Source organism: Papilio machaon, chromosome 1 (genome assembly GCF_912999745.1).
Source record: "Papilio machaon chromosome 1, ilPapMach1.1, whole genome shotgun sequence".
Classification (NCBI taxonomy): domain Eukaryota; kingdom Metazoa; phylum Arthropoda; class Insecta; order Lepidoptera; family Papilionidae; genus Papilio; species Papilio machaon.
This window is the reverse complement of record NC_059986.1, coordinates 9,326,786-9,343,621: the sequence shown is the minus strand read 5'-3', so window position 1 is coordinate 9,343,621 and position 16,836 is coordinate 9,326,786. Positions and strand designations below refer to the sequence as shown.

Sequence of the window (16,836 nt, the reverse complement as noted above, 5' to 3'; positions counted from 1 at the left end):
AAGTTATTATTTTTTATGACTAATTCAGTATTTAGTCTGTATTTGATTAACTTAGAAAAACAAATTTTGTGATTGGGTCATTTTATTCAAATTAGCCGACCATAAATAAACTTAATATTGATTTTTCTTTATAATTTATTAATAATTATTTTTTTATTACAGAATCTTTCAGAAGAGCAAGGAAAAACAGTTTAACTTGTTCTTAAAATTAAATTTACTTCGGTTATATTTTAGTTAAATCTCTATAAAAAATAAAACAAAAACTTGAATCTAAATTCTAGAGGAAATGTAATACTAGTAGTGCTGTTACTCGTATATTTAAACTTAAGGTACTTTGTCTTTTAATTAATTTCGTAATGATTAGTAATAAATTAAATAATTGCGTTATGAAAATCCGAATAAAAATTTGGAATCAAATTTTTTGACAATAGATCTCTCAGATATATTTTTTTTCATTGTCGCTTAGTTCTTGCCGTTGAGTGTAGACATTAATTGGCATGATGTCACACAGAGGAAGCATTTTCTTCCTTCTATTTCTGATGCTCACTTCCTGGTATTCGTTATCTTTATACGAAGTTTTAATAAAAAATGAAAAAGGGATATCTTTGGTCACTCTTATCGCCTTTATTTCATTCCAAAATACAGTTCATCCGTCTTTAGTTTTATTAAAATTAACACCCCAATCTTCTTGAAGTTTCTTTAAGTTTAAAAACTCAAACTTTGACTCAAATTCATTAACTGAGAATTTCTTGCCAGACTTCTTCGCATTTTTAATAATGGGTATATACTGATGAGGGGTATATATTGGACCAGACTTTAATTTTTTTTAATCTCCTTTTCTATTAGGCTATGAATGTTATCTCCTTCGTTTTGGCCTTTTACTAAAAATTTATGAGTAATGGACTTAATATTTAAATGAGTAATTGCATAAAGATACAGTGACACTATAAATTTATTTTTATTTTGCCCAACACAGTTATCTGAATAGAGAATCAAATTACATCCATCGTCATTAATTGATGTCTCCGCTGAGAGGTTTTTAAAAATTTCTAGTAAGCAGGACCCGACTTCGTTGGCCCCGCGTTTACCATCCGTTTCATTCCAGAAGAAACTCATCGACATATGATTTTTTTATATTGTGGTCATCAAGTTTTTTGTTTAAAATCGTTTCTATCAAATTGTAACTATTTAATTTAGATTTGTAATAAAATGCTGAGGTATCTCCCCTAGGAGATTGCAAAACTGCTTGCAGATCAAACACAAGACCTTTATTTTTATGGTCTATTTTGCAGCGATCATTGTATTTTTCTTGGCGGCTCAACGTTTTTTCTTCTAAATGGGCATCGTAGGATTCTTGTAGCAATATTTTTTGTTCAGGCGTCGAGTTCAAGTATTGAACACATAGATCGCATTGATCTTTTCTGGGACGAAAAAATGATATGTTATAATCTTGTGTAAATACTTTATAAAACGTGCAATATCTTCCAGCTGCTTTGTTATTTCTGTTTTGATTTTCTTTAAAGTTTCTGAAAAGATCTGTAATTGTTTTGCCACCATCAATGTATTCACGAGTAGAATATTGCCTAATATAATCGAATTCCATTCTTAGAATTGCGTCGATGAATTGTTTAATATCGTTTAGTAGTTGTTCGTCAACCCTGACATGAGTGCCGTGCTGTCCTCTCAGATCTTGCGCTAAAATTCCATGTTCATTTATATTGCTCTTGACAGTACGTATAACACGATCTAATATATTTAATACTTTCATGAAAAAAGGTTTGCATACTCTTACAGTTTGCCCTTCTATTTCTAAATGGAACACTTGGTTACAATTTCTGGGGTTGCTAATATTTGAATATTTATACTTTGAGCTTATATTGGTCATACACGACAAAATAAAAGATCTTTGTAACTAACAAATATAATATCTTTGTAGATCAATCTGGCCGAGATTCCAATACACATCAAAAATTTAAAAAAATAAAAAATCAGTGACTTCAAAGAAATTAATTACAGGCAATGAAAATTTAATGTATTATAATACATTAATTTTGATAAAACAAAGACTCAACTGTTATTGCGGCTTCTAAACAACAATGTTTTTTGTAGTAAATAGACTCATATTTAAATATGTCAAACTGTTATCTTTAATAGTGAATACGTTTTGAAAGTAAACTGATTTAACTTGTAAGAGGTCTCGAAAAATATGATATTGTTCAATCGAAAACTGGCTTATAACTGAATGTTTCACGTAATTTATTATAAAATTTGTAGTAAACTGACCTTAAATTTAATTTGTCTATATAAGATTACACAATTTGATAAAACTTACCTTAGAATTTTGTTGTAAACAGTCTCAATAACGATTGGGTCTTTGTTAAAAATAAAATATTAATCTCACTGCACTAGGCGTTTGACACAATCTGGCATGAGTCGCTGTACGACGAATACTTGATGTGAGATCTCTCAAGAGTGAAACAGACCTATATATTTCTGGAGCCTCAAAAACGCCTAATTTCGGCGTAATTTATACGGGATACGTTAGATGGGACTAAAAGAAGCCTAAATCTGTACGTAACTCAATTTTGACCTATCTACTAATGGGTCAGTGTTCCATTAAGCATGCGATTTGTTGTTTGCTATTGGAACATGCTATTTCAATTTCTATAGAATTGTCTTCGAAATAATTTAATGGAAATGCTTATTCAATAAATAACAGCAATAAATGATAATAACTTCTGATAGACAGCTCTAGAAATAAACTATAGCTGAACTTGATTTTTAGAAATACATTCTCCATGTCGTTTATCAAATGAATTGAGCAGAACTAAAACAAATTGTAAACCAGTCCATGTCTAATTTGTCTTGCTTGGCTAGCTTACTGATCAACGAAATTAGTTTTGTCAAGTCTGGTTTCATGTAAATGTAGAATGCAAGTTCTTTGTTATTATCATTAAAACAAGGTATCTTAGCCATCTCATTAGAGATTATAAAAGCTAACTAAATGTATTCATAGCATTGTAGACAAATTGAACTTTCTTCCAGACACCTTATGAATATTAAAATAAAAATTAGCTTTTTTTTTTCAATGCAATTTTCGTAATTATATTACATCTTGTTTTGTTGCATGTTTCTCATTAGATTTGATATTACTATCTTCTATTTTTCTCAAACATTAATTTACCAACAATTTTAATAAATATAAAAAAAAACATTTAGTAAACTTTTTAAAATATTAAGAAAGAATTTTAAAAGTAGATAACATTTAAAATGCGTCGATATGAAATATTTCTCGCTAGAATTGAGGATGCATTTGACGTTAAAATGTATATAATATTTCTTGTAAACCAACCTGTGCATCTTATTTCGATAAATCTCTTGAGAAATTCATATGTGGCTGTAACGTTACACAATGCATGTAGTAGTTTTGAATTCATTGCTATATTTATTTTGTTCAAGTATAGCTAAACTAAATCTTCGTCTTTTCTAGTCAATTCAAACCCCAAAAGAATTCAACTAAAAATCTACCCATAACTGAATCTAAATTCAAAGTAAGAAAATAATTTTTGGCACTCCATAAGTTGTAGTCAGACTAATCACGAAAATAAAGCTGCATGCGCACTAAACAACAATAGAGAGTGCGGAGAACGAACGGCAACATTTTAATGGTCCACGACAATTCCACGTTTGGCAAGTTGCCGACGGCGACTCGGTGAGTGGATTGCCGCGAACACGGACGTTTTATGTCCAGCTAGAGACGGATCCGGCATACACATGAGCAAATGAAGTTGTTACGCATCACGCGGGTTAAACCCTCCCACAACCTAGCTCCTTAATACGCATCAGATCACTGTTTCAATTCAACTCAATTGGATAGATATAAAATTTAGTTTTTGTTACTGTCTCTAATTTTTTAATTTCTCGCTTCGTTCTTCTGGATTACCTTAAACGATAGATATGTTTCATTCAAAGCATGAAATAGATTCTTATCGTACACTTCGTTTCATTATCGTAACTATACCTTCTTGCTATACACTGGATCTGATATATCATTATTTCATTGCATTATCTGGTTGTAACATTTTAAGTATTAAATTGTAACGTTCTCCAATTATTTTCTTGTCAATCTCATTAATTCCAACTCAATAAAGTCGATAGAACGGTGCATAAAATGTTCAATGTTCCTAACGGTTCAGTAAAAACACAGGCGGAATGCGCTTCGAATCCCCGCGCAGTAAAGCTACGGAGATATTTGAATGTGCCGATGGAATGGGCACTCCCAGAGAACACCTGCGGTCTACTTGCATTCCGCCAGATGGAGCTACCTTTGTAATGAACGAGCATGTGGAAAGGCTTTCTTAGTATGTATAGTAAAATGTTATATAGCTGTGTGTAAATCAAATGCCTTTTGCCTTGCATTTCCTTCGTTAATGTTATTTATTTGTCATACATTCTTATACAACGTAATTCTTGTTTCTGTGTATCATGTAAATGTATTAAATAAATACTTAAATGATTACTTTATTTACATCAATACATTAATTTTAAAACTCTTTTATCCAAAACTTGGTAAATTATAAAATATTTGCAAAGACTAAAGGAACGTTTGTTTTCAATAAAAAACTTTAGTTTTAATTTTAGTGAACTGCAGAGCAGAAATACTTAATCACTATATTTTTTATTTTAAAAACATTAACATTAACCTGCATGTATTATAGTTAGTTTAGGTGCGATGCAATCTTAGTCGGATGATAAAATTGCGCTCGATGCCCATACCCATATTTCTGACTCACTCGCATCAGTACCGTATTTATAGTTCGATTGCAAATCCACTGCACTCCTCACTACCGACACACCGCTAACAGAGGCGTGTAATCTTCAAGCCTGCTGCGATATGCTAAAAGCAATTCCATGATTTATAACTAGATTATACTATAATCATACCGTTTCCTGTAGTGGTTCATACTGATTGTTGTATATAATTTATGCACACTTAATGGAACTCACCGAATTCTGATTATTAACCTACTAGCTTTTACCCGCGACTCCGTCCGCGCGGAATAAAAAATAGAAAACGGGGTAAAAATTATCCTATGTCCGTTTCCTGGTTCTAAGCTACCTGCCCACCAATTTTCAGTCAAATCGATTCAGCCGTTCTTGAGTTATGAATAGTGTAACTAACACGACTTTCTTTTATATATATGTATAGATATTTCTGCAAAGTTTATGAGAGCCCGCAATGGTGGACAATCGTTCTATCAAAATAATGTATATTTCTTTGTATACTAAATTGTAAGTCTTCAATAATATTTCATAATTTACTGTTAGAATATAAGAAATGTTATAAAGATGCAAAACAATCTTCGTCTCTCGACAAATATTCAAATTCTTGGTAATTGGTAACCTGATTTCTTTAACTAAACAACAATTTGCGAGTGGGCGGTCTGAATTTCGTTCGTTATTTTTGTGGTAACATTTTAATACAATTTAATATAATTCTCAGTTCAACAATTTATATTCTAAAATAATGTTATCTTTTACAATATTGATATCTTTGTAGGTAGTCGAGGTAAGCAAGCGAACGCCTCAGATTTACCATTATCCTTAGCAAGGAACGAAGGCCGTTTATGTACGATTATATACCGTACCGTGCTATAAACCGTTTCGTATAAAGATGTCTTCGACTCCTTTAGTCGGGTTCCATCCAGCTTTGTGTGAGCTCCTTTGTTCGCCGCCAATTAGTCGCGAGCTAGGCTACACCCCGCGTTTCTCCCCGCTATATCCCTATTATTGCTTAATAGATTATGGCTTACCTACTTCGCTTAGCCCACTCCTTTGTCTCGCTACTAGCGCCGTTATATCTGAATATCACCGCAATTTACAGAATTTCCTAAGGTTGGTCGGAAATGGAAAGATGGAATGTTTCCCGTTTAAAATATGTTCTCGGTCCGGCGATGTCGCTCCGAGTTCCGTTTCTAGTTTATCTTTTATACTGTTTTATTTAAAGATTTTATTTTAATATCTCGGAATATAGAAATGTTTTCTGTCTTACAACGGGTGTATTACAATCTTGACAAACAGGTAGCCCGCGACTGGCTTTGGGGAACTAAGAACAAAATATTGACAACGTGAGCCTGTGTATGTGTGTGTCCATAACAATATATCGCGTAAATCGCTTAACGACTAGAATCGCCGGGTGTGTAAATATCGAATATTTTACGATGCTTTGTATAAGAAGGGCTTAAAATTTTGTCAAAATTTTCTTGAGAAAAGTGGCAGCGATTTTAAAGATGGCAGGGTATACATTTCATCACCATGCCTGTACTGACCAAATAGACCACTTGAGTCGACGATTCAACGTTGTGGGTTTGGAGCGATAGTCACGACGCAAGTTTATAATCTGAGTTTTGAAAATTTACGTTACCTCCTGTACGAAAAGCTTAAACAGTAGCAGATCTTCCGACAGCATTGTTTTGTTTAACAACTAAACTAATTTGATTATATTTCTTATTTACGGCGAGAAAAACTCCAGCTTCACTATTAATTCTTCCATTACCATTAACGTTTCTTAGTTTCTGTTTATTATCACAAGGGTCCGTAGTCCTGCAGCGGACAAGAAACAATTTTAGCGGCACTGTCTCTGCGGCGCATCATTTTTCACCCGGCTGAAGATGTATTTGTTTGCGGTGACGGAGACAAATATAAATCAGTCAAGTATGAAAGCATTAAAGGTCTGTTCCAAGTTACATTAGACTTCGCTACGTCTAAGGCAATTAGTTTGGAAATAGTAAAGGTTGAAGCAATGAATAACTGAAGCGTGTTTATTTTTAGGGACAAAGCTTTTGTGACGCAGTGACGCATTGTTGAATGTTGAGTTGAAATAAAAAGACGGGCAATAGTATCTTTTATGTATTAAGGATAATTAAACGATTAATAACTTATGTAATGTATTAATTTAAAAAGATTTATAAAGCAGTTTTGCACACTAAAGTTTAACAGATTAGAAAAATATCAGACGTAAGAAAATCTGATCATAAGATATGCTAATACCCAATATATTTATATCTAAAATCGACATTTGGTTAAAGAGGGTCAAGATTCTTAGCTGACGAGGGTGTGAGAGGCGTTTGATGCATACAGCGGAAGGGAAAAGGGCAGGACCAATCACGTAAGAGCCTGTGGCGGCGATCTCCATGAATACGAAGATATCTTTCACATGTTATTGGATAGACATTAAATAACGACCTCAACCTTAATGCGTTACTGCATTATGGTAATGGGAGCCTTATTCTTTTAACCTATTACTACGAATGGTTTGGTTTCAAAAAGTTTACTCAACTTTTTAGCTTGAACAGTAATTAATTAGTAAGTAGAGCTATACCGTGAATAGCCACTGCATGTGATGCATAAAATTCGCCGATAGAAAAATGGAGAAAGCGTGTGTCAAAATTGTGACAAAGTAAATTTATCTACCTCTGAATCTATAAATAAGCATCTTCTTCTTCTTCTCAGCCACGTAATCACCATCTATATAAATAAAATTAAAACTGCTTTAAGGTACTATAAAATATCCCAGCCGTACTTCAATAAAAATATTCAATTCATTAATTTGTTCCATTGAATTGTCCACTGAAATAATACACACACAAAGTAACATGTCGAAGCGACGAATTTCTTCAAATTCATAAAGTAACAATTTGGGTCAGGTAAATAAAAACAATTTTTATTGTTGCTTACTAGTGTATTGACGTGGTTTGTTTCATTATTGCTAGATAAGAAATGCTTGACATTTATTCATTTTTTCTCTTTGTTATTAAAACTACACAACTTTAAACACATAGTTTTATGTATGTGTTCATTTTTTTATAAAAGATTTCTAACATGTTGCGATTGAAATTCATCTGTAAAACTCCGAATTTTAGGTTAAAAATATATTATTATTATAATTTAAATAAGTAACTATATATTCCTGACAAGGCGAAGTTTAACAAAGCCTTTACATTCTCATCTCATTTACTTACACATACGAGTTAATGCGCGATACCCTGAAAACCAACACTCAAGTAAACCTGTCCGTCGGAGCCTTTGTCATGCAAATACCCCGTGTTGCGCTAATAGTATCTAACAAGCGCTGTCAGTTGCTAATACCTGAGCAGAATGCTCAACGAATAATTTACTCAACGTCGACTTTACTCAACTGGCTTATAGGAGGCTTGAGTCGTACTTTTCGTATGTAGATTGAAGTACTCAAATTGTAACGCAAAGCGTTTTCTCTTTGATGGTCCATTTTGTATTTAAATTTATTTGTTATAACGAAATATTGCAGACGACACATTACTTGCTACATTACTATGTACCTACAAACTTTATCTTCCTGGGTATTTCATAGACATAAATAGAAATGTAGATTTTTTAATTTGAATACTAATACTTTGGTTAACATCCTAATAATTTTTCAAAAAGGTTCAGCATATTTGAACAAGGAACTGACATAAAGATGCGATTATATTATCACAAAATTCGTTCCCCAGTTTTAGGAGCAAATAGAATTTAATATTAAAATCGTCTAAAACCGCGGACACGACACACTCGGGTGTCCACGCTGCATCGCAAAATGTACAAAACGTCCGGACCTCGCTCGACGCGGGGGACCATGAATTATGGCGTCCACCGCCAGCACTCGTGGACGGACCGTATTTATTTATTGTGGTACACGGTCCAAAATATACTCTTTTTTGTATATTTTTAAATAAGTATTAGGCAGAAGAAATTAAAACATTTTAAAGCTCAAACACAATAATTTTATACCTACACATATATGACAATTACAGGATGTGATACAGAAGACAAACGAAAACTCAAAAACAAAATAACATCCCTTTACCAGAATTTTTGTACGAAAGAGAGAACCAAAATTTTAAAGCACCTTACTCATCAAATGCAACGTCTTCAATCGTATACAATCAAAATTGTCACGTCTATCGTTTTTTAATACCTACCTTGTTAAATTCAAGTAGGAAGTAAACATTTTTAGAACAGCACCATGTTTCGTGCAAGATTATAGAGTATAACATACTCACGTACAATAACATACTTTTTCGCATTATTCCTTTCGTTTTCCCCGAGCGAGGCTCGTTCGTGTCTGAAGCGGGTTAATATATTACAGGCATGTGTTCGCAACATTTGTACAAAGGCTCAGGTGCCGGCGTCGCAGGCAATTGCTCTGACAAAGCGACCCGATTCCACCCCTACATCTCCCCACTCCTATTGACAAATTCCTGCCTTGATTGGGAAGAAAGGGTTGACCTAATAAAATACTTTCCTTTCAATAACTTACTTCGACTGATAAAGTTTGATCTTTGTCTAGATGTCTCCTTAAAATAAGTATGAAAGAAGGGTTAAACAATTTACACACTAAGTACAAAGTGCCTTTAACTGTAGCAGTTTGTCTATCTGCTTTAGATCAGTTCCTAAATGGCTATTTCTAAGATACCTCCTGGAAAATATGTGATTGTTTTAACTTGTCTAATACAATAACTTGTATTGTTTCAGAACGTCTATGCTGACAAACTACATTCGAATAAAAAGGATTTCAACATGTTAACGGTGAGTTTACCTAAATTAAGGCAGTCGTTAACTTTAAAATATTTCTGGTATTTGAATTGGTTCAATTAATACGAGTGTTAGTTGAATTGATCCAAACGTTTACATATTTAAGTCTAAGAACATGAATCTTTTCGTCTTTTGCAAGTAATTTTACTGTAGTAACTTTTATGGCTTAATAAAAACAAAACAAAACAGTAGGCTCGGCTGACATCTCTTGCCCGACAAAGGTCACAAGAGGCCGTCGTAATATAAATAAAGGCTCATCTGGAATTCATTCCCGTCGTTCTCTGCGGCCTGCCAGACCTGCACGTAGTCTATATTCCCTCGTTGACGAATTCCTCGTTTTACGATCCGTCAGAATGAAACGTCGCCGGCGAGGGTTGACGCATAAAATTCGAATGTCCAATATCGCACCATCTGGTGAACTGTCCTTAGGAATCACTTGAGGAGCACAAATTACAGAATCCGCGCTGAAGGAGGGGACAGTTTTCATAAAGGCCCGAGGCAACGCATTCTCTCGAATAAAATTCCGTCTTTACGATGCCGACGAAACGGATAGCTACTTCCCCTGCCCGAATCGGTCCTACTAATTACGTACAATTCCACTCCACGAAGCGTGCAAAAACTTTTTGTGTTTGTCGAATTTCGTCAATTAGAACTGCGTAAAGCCCGCATCTGATACATTAAAGTCTTTGTTTCTTCGTATTGAAAAGTGGAAGCTTAATATCTCGTCGGGAATTATTACAGAGTACGTATTTCGCGTCCCCGTGTCCGGAGCGGCTCGTTCCGGGTGCTGGTTCTTTTAATTTGGACGTCGGCGGTCACGCCTCGTCTAAGGTGGGCTCGGACCGCAAATAATAAAGTGTAAAACAAAGGGAATAAAAGACGGAGCCTGAATAATATTTACCCCGCGGACCCTCGACCGACGGAAACACAATGTTCGGCTTTAATTTTCGGGTTTTTTGGTACAACTTTTGGAAACCTTTCCTTCCTGACTTGCCGACGCTCTCGGACTATGCCGTTAAGTTCTCGGCACGGTTTTCCGTTGCTATTTTATTTAAATTTATTATAATAAATTCCCGAGCGGCTTATAAACGAAGAGGTGACATGAATTTACACAAATATTCTCGCTTCTAATTCTCTAAATATTACTTTGGCCACACATGCTAAAAATATAAAACACGAAAGAGCCAATTTTGAATAAAACTTTTAGGACAGTAATGGAACTTTTACTATTAAAACTTTTTAATATCCACAATAAATATTCTGTTTACAAATTGTAATGTAGGCTTGTAAGAATTACATTTTTTAATGTTTTAAGAAATTTTCTATTGCTTGATTTTATTTTTAGGGGCCAGTCTATTGTAACTTATGCGAATGTGGATATATTTAAAGCAAATACTTTGGCAATAGTAAATATTCTTTTCTCGCAAGAGAAATAAAGAACAACGACATCATACATTGTGAATATAAAACTATATATTTTATAAATTATTTAGCTAAAAATCTCTGCCATAAAATTAATTAATATATACAAGATATTTTTCTCTAGCAACATTATACATTGCAATATTTCCCGCGCAACTCGACAAAATGGCGCCAACACAATTCCTAATCTACAATAGTTGCTGTTAACAATTAAAAATTCTTATTTAATGTTTATGTTTAGAAAAATGTTACGAGAGGACAAGCCTGCGTCATCCGTTTATTGTGCCATCTGCTTATTGTTTTACGAAAATAAACGTCGAGGCGCTATTTGGCGGGAACTGGTTAATATTTAAAACGCTCGCCTCCCGCTGTTAACGCTTACGTGGATTACAAAACCAATTTCAAACAAAATACACTCAAAAGTAACATAAAAAAACAATTTCAAACAAAATGCACTCAAAAGTAACCTAAAAAAACCAATTCAAACAAAATGCATTCAAAAGTAACATAAAAAAACAATTTCAAACAAAATTCACTAAAAAGAAACAAAATAATGTCATGAAAACTCTCTAAACTCTAGTAGTTGCTCTCGTTGCGCTCTCTAATAGTAGGGGCTCAGTTTTCCGCAACTCCACGACAAGCGCGTATTTTGCGTGTCTCTAAACTCTAAAGAAAGTTCTCTTCTTTCTTGTAACATGTCTATATTGTATAATTATTGTTATTTCGCAGTCGGTGTCGGCCGAAGTAAATAGATGACATTTTATATTTGAGATGTATTAGACATACTTACGTTTATGTCCCTACTTAGGCCGAAACCGACTCCAAAATAACAATAATTATACAATATAGACATGTTACAAGAAAGAAGAGAACTTTCTTTAGAGTTTAGAGACACGCAAAATACGCGCTTGTCGTGGAGTTGCGGAAAACTGAGCCCCTACTATTAGAGAGCGCAACGAGAGCAACTACTAGAGTTTAGAGAGTTTTCATGACATTATTTTGTTTCTTTTTAGTGAATTTTGTTTGAAATTGTTTTTTTATGTTACTTTTGAATGCATTTTGTTTGAATTGGTTTTTTTAGGTTACTTTTGAGTGCATTTTGTTTGAAATTGTTTTTTTATGTTACTTTTGAGTGTATTTTGTTTGAAATTGGTTTTTCTAGGTTACTTTTCAGTGCATTTTGTTTGAGATTGTTTTTTTTTGAAGTCGGCTATTTTTTTTTCTTAAAATTTTTGTTTTATTTCACAATTTTTAGTGAATTTGAAGTTCAATTACAAATTTCGTTAATACGTATAAAGACATAAATAAGACAAATAAAGAAAAGGACTTTCCTATTTGATATGTGTGTATTTCAATTCAAAAACTAATTTAGAATGCAGCAGATAACCACTTATCCTTTAAACAATGAAATAATTATCAAAATCGGTATACAAATTGAAAATTACCGAACTAATACATCGTAGCGTACCTTTAATTTGGTCCAGCCGCGCGCCGCACTAGCATTTTTCGAATGCGCGTAGTTTTTAATTATTTAATATCTCCCAAACTATTGATCAGAATTACATAGTTTAAAGGCTAATGTAATCTGCATTTAATACTCTTGCCATAAAACATATTTATTTGGATAAGGATTCATATCGAATATAATATAATAGTGCCGTAAGCTTACGGCGCTGTTTTTCGTGTCCATTTTAATCGAAGTTTGTTCACAATAACATGGTTTTTGTGAGACATCCATAGATGATAGATATATGCCACCGAAGACTTTTATTTAGCAAATTTAAGGATCTATAATTACTCCAGACATCATTTTTATGTAAGTCATATAGTTTGACCTACGTAAGTCCAGAAAGCAAAATTGTGCTTTTCATGTAGCATTTTTCGTTTCCGCGTAATTTTATTCTTACGATATCTCCTAAACTATTAGACAGAATGATATAGTTTCAATTGCAAATATAATCTACATTAAATTCTCTTGATAATGAACATGTTTATTTACATAAGGGTTAATACTGAACTCGAATAATAGCGTCGGAAATAGGGCATGAATTTAATTGATGTTTCTGAAGAAAAAAATGGTTATTGTGAGAAAACTATAAAAGATAGATATATGCTATCGCTGACTTTTATTTAGCACACTTAAAGAGCTACAATTCGCCATACATCATTTTTATGTAGGTCCTATAGTTTAGCCTACGTAAGCGCTGAAAGCAAAAATGTCCCTAATCTTCGCAACAAATTTTGAAGCTATATTCAAAATCTACTAGTCTTCTAGTTATTTAAAAAAAAAAACAAAAAAATGGGACCCACCTGCAAGCACTTCCTTTCGATTAAAATATTTTTCATCAAAATCGGACCACCAGGGGCGGAGTATCGCGGTAACACACATAAAAAAAAAAAAAAAATACAGACGAATTGATAACCTCCTTCTTTTTGAAGTCGGCTAAAAATTCAAATTTCACAAGAATCGCGCACAATAACGAGAATCATCCTAAAACTCTGTTGTACAAAATGCTCTTATTTCTTAAAAGTTAAACAAGCGTATAAATTGATATTAAGTATTAATAAAGCCTTCTTCGTATGACTAACGTTTTTATGAAAGTAGGGGTTCGCAGATTGTTCCTTCTATTATAAAAATCGTCACTCGTTAAAATATTATATTGCAATATGAATAAGTTTTTCAATTTAAATTTTTATATTTACTTCAATCTTGATATTTGTGCATAGCAATTGATAATAACATTTAATCAGTAATTAACAATCGTTTGATTTCCAACAATTAACACAAGAGAGCCTGTTAAAAGGCAGTTAGGCGTTAATTCGCAATATCTATGCGGCGATGGGCTCCGAATGTCAAGTGCAGGTCATCGTGCGCCCGGCGTCAGGCGGATATTGCGGACACGGTCGGGCAAGGGGCGGGCAATTAGCACGGGCAAATTAAGATGTCTATTTGGGTCTATTGCTCTTAGTATTGCTGTGAAGGTCAAGATAACAAAAACATTGTATTGTTTACACAATAACTTTTTGCACTTTAATAAAAAATCTTCGTGCGAAATTGTGTAATCGTTAATCGATTAGTTATATTTTTTGGTTTAGTAATCCAACGGACGCAAATTTGATCTGCTGGTAACTTGTTGTTCGAAGTAATATTGTATCATTATTTATTTTGTTACTATTAAATCTTACTAATATTGTAAATGCGAATGTTTGGATGGATGGATGTTTGTTTGAAGATATCTTCGGAACGGCTCAACGAATCTTGATTAAATTTGGCACAGATGTAGAACATAGTCTGGAAGAACAGTGTTTTTTAATTCCACGTGGACAGAGTCGAGGGCAACAGCTAGCATATATTATAGACTTTTAAATTCTAGTTGACAACTTGTCAATTAAATGTATACAGCGCATCTTTCTAATTTTGTGCAGATGTCGCTGTATTGCTTCTTCGCTAAAATAACGAAGTGACTGCAGTTTTGAGATGGCCGCACGCTCGTTTGGTAACTTTTTTCCTTTGAACAACGCAAAAGAGATGAGCTCTTTTCCACGAATTTTAATTTTAGATTATCAAAGTCCTGTAAGCTAGCCTGCGCAAGGTATTGCGTTTAAAAATTATTTTTACTATATTTCTTAGTATCGTTCTAAAAATATTTTCCCATCGATCATCGGTTTTATGAACTATCTTTTCTATATCTAAAGGAAAGAAAATACCGGATCTAATAAAGCTTTCAAGTTTACTATGAAGAGGAATTACTTTAAAATATTACTAGAATCCAGCTCAGAAATAGAATGAAAGAATATTGCTACTTTATTTAAAGTTTAACGAAAGTTGACTTTTTTTTGACATGTCATTCGATTTATATTGTCCTCCAAATAATTAACAAATGTAATGGTTAATTATTACATAAATAGAAACTAAATTTATATTTTCGACCAACATATTTATTTAGAAAAGGCAATCACTTTCGTATTTGCCGACATTTTAGTGGAAACTATTCATTTCCGGAAATAAAAGGTGGCCTCTACGTTTCAGAGAATCCAAGAAAAAGGTACATTGGCAGAGGTTTCATCGTAATTAGTTCCTCGATACAGATGGAAGAATAGTGAATGTTTGCTTTTTGTTTCTGTATGTTCTCTTTCATTTATATAGCAATGAATGCAAATATAAAATTGTTCACTGGCACAGTTTTAATATTTGAATTATTTAAAACATGTGAGTGATTTTAAAAATTTATAACTTATACATGATTTTTGATGAAAATATCAAACAATATTTTAAAATATGGAAAACGTTTTATATAAAAAGAAAAGAATGTATTTTTTCCATTTCTTAGGGTACAAATTTTATTTGTGCTGCTTACAAAAACTTCATCAATCTGCCCAATGATTTAAGAAAGCATAAGGGGACAAATTATTGTTTGCTTTATTTAGACGATAGATTATGACTACATCATAGGAACTTTTATGATGTAATATTTAACTAAAATTAAGCGTTATAATGTGATTAGAATAATAATTAACATCTTAAAAAAATTGAACACTAAAAGCATTCACGCTTCAAACGAATAGCACTTTAAAATGTTTCTTACAAAAAAAAAAACAACGAGAAAGCGCTTTTAAAAATCTTCTTCAAAAGTAAACACAAACAAAATGTTGCTACTAAATTGATACGGAGTAGATTCTAAACTAGTTTTATTTGTCATGTGCAGAGTTACGTCGCAACTGAGACGAGTAATCCGAGAGAGGTAAACAGCGAAGTAGCGGGTAAGGGGGTGCGTCGCTAAAAACGATTTGCGAGTGTTTCCCTACCAGATATTTTGTTACGAACAAAAAACCTCATAGAATACTTTATTTCGGATTGTATTTCAAGTACACAGTTTTCGTCTCGGAAACGTCTCTGACCGATCCCATGATTTCATATAATTTCATAGTTTCATTGAGGTAATTAACTAATTTAATTTATATGTTTCATATTTTATTGAATCATTATTCGATTCGTTGTCACGACTCAAATTGACTCATTCCGTGTACACCTGTACAGAGCCTCACCCACGTATAACAACTTTATGATACTACTCGTATTCTTAGAATAAGACAATCTAACTCTTATAAAGGATTGTTTATATTGCATCACTATGCTCCGTACCTGACATGTATACGTAATCAGCACATGCAAGTAGTGTGAACGCTCCTTCATTTTTTGTTAGCGCACACATGCATGAGTCAGATAGCGGTATATTTTGCTACTTTAAACTTTATTAATATAATATTACGTCTCTTAAAAACAAAAGTTTTTCTATCCGGCCAGTTTATATGGGTATTATGTTTAATGTAAACACACCACCTTAGTAATGTGATTGAATTTTACCTATTACAGATAATTATTTCAAATTTCCCAAATTCCGCCAAGAAATAAGAATGAAAAATTATCTAGAGTGGTTACAGAATGGTACTCACGACAAGGAAAGAGGAACTAAGGAAAGCAAATAAAGAGACAGACAGAAATGGAAATCTTTAGAGGAGGCTTTTGTCCAAGGACAAGACGTGAATTAAGGATAACATTGGCCGGTTTAAATTTACTTCTTTGCTGTTTAACAAAGTAAATAACTAAAAAAAAATATTATATTTCAAATGTGTCAATAGCAAAAGCTGTATCATTAGGTACAAGTAAAACCCTTTAAATATAATACCGCTGCAATCTGCATATACGTTAACTATTTTACCTTCTACACTTTCCTTTAGTTTTGACGCAGCAGTAATTAATTAAAAAGTAGCCATATCAGTCCATCGTTCGGTAGGCGTCGG

The 16,836-nt window shown here is 33.1% G+C and overlaps 1 protein-coding gene across 2 annotated transcripts in view; it reads left to right on the top strand.

The window, feature by feature from the left end:
- LOC106719271 (leucine-rich repeat-containing protein 4B-like) overlaps positions 1-16,836 on the top strand; it is a 211,775-nt gene that overhangs the window by 104,001 nt on the left and 90,938 nt on the right. For both annotated transcript variants that reach the window (XM_045677985.1, XM_045677983.1), the window contains one exon: positions 9,553-9,606. In XM_045677985.1, the coding sequence (XP_045533941.1) occupies positions 9,598-9,606 (9 nt within the window). In that variant the 5' untranslated portion in view covers positions 9,553-9,597. The remainder of the gene's footprint in view (positions 1-9,552; positions 9,607-16,836) is intronic.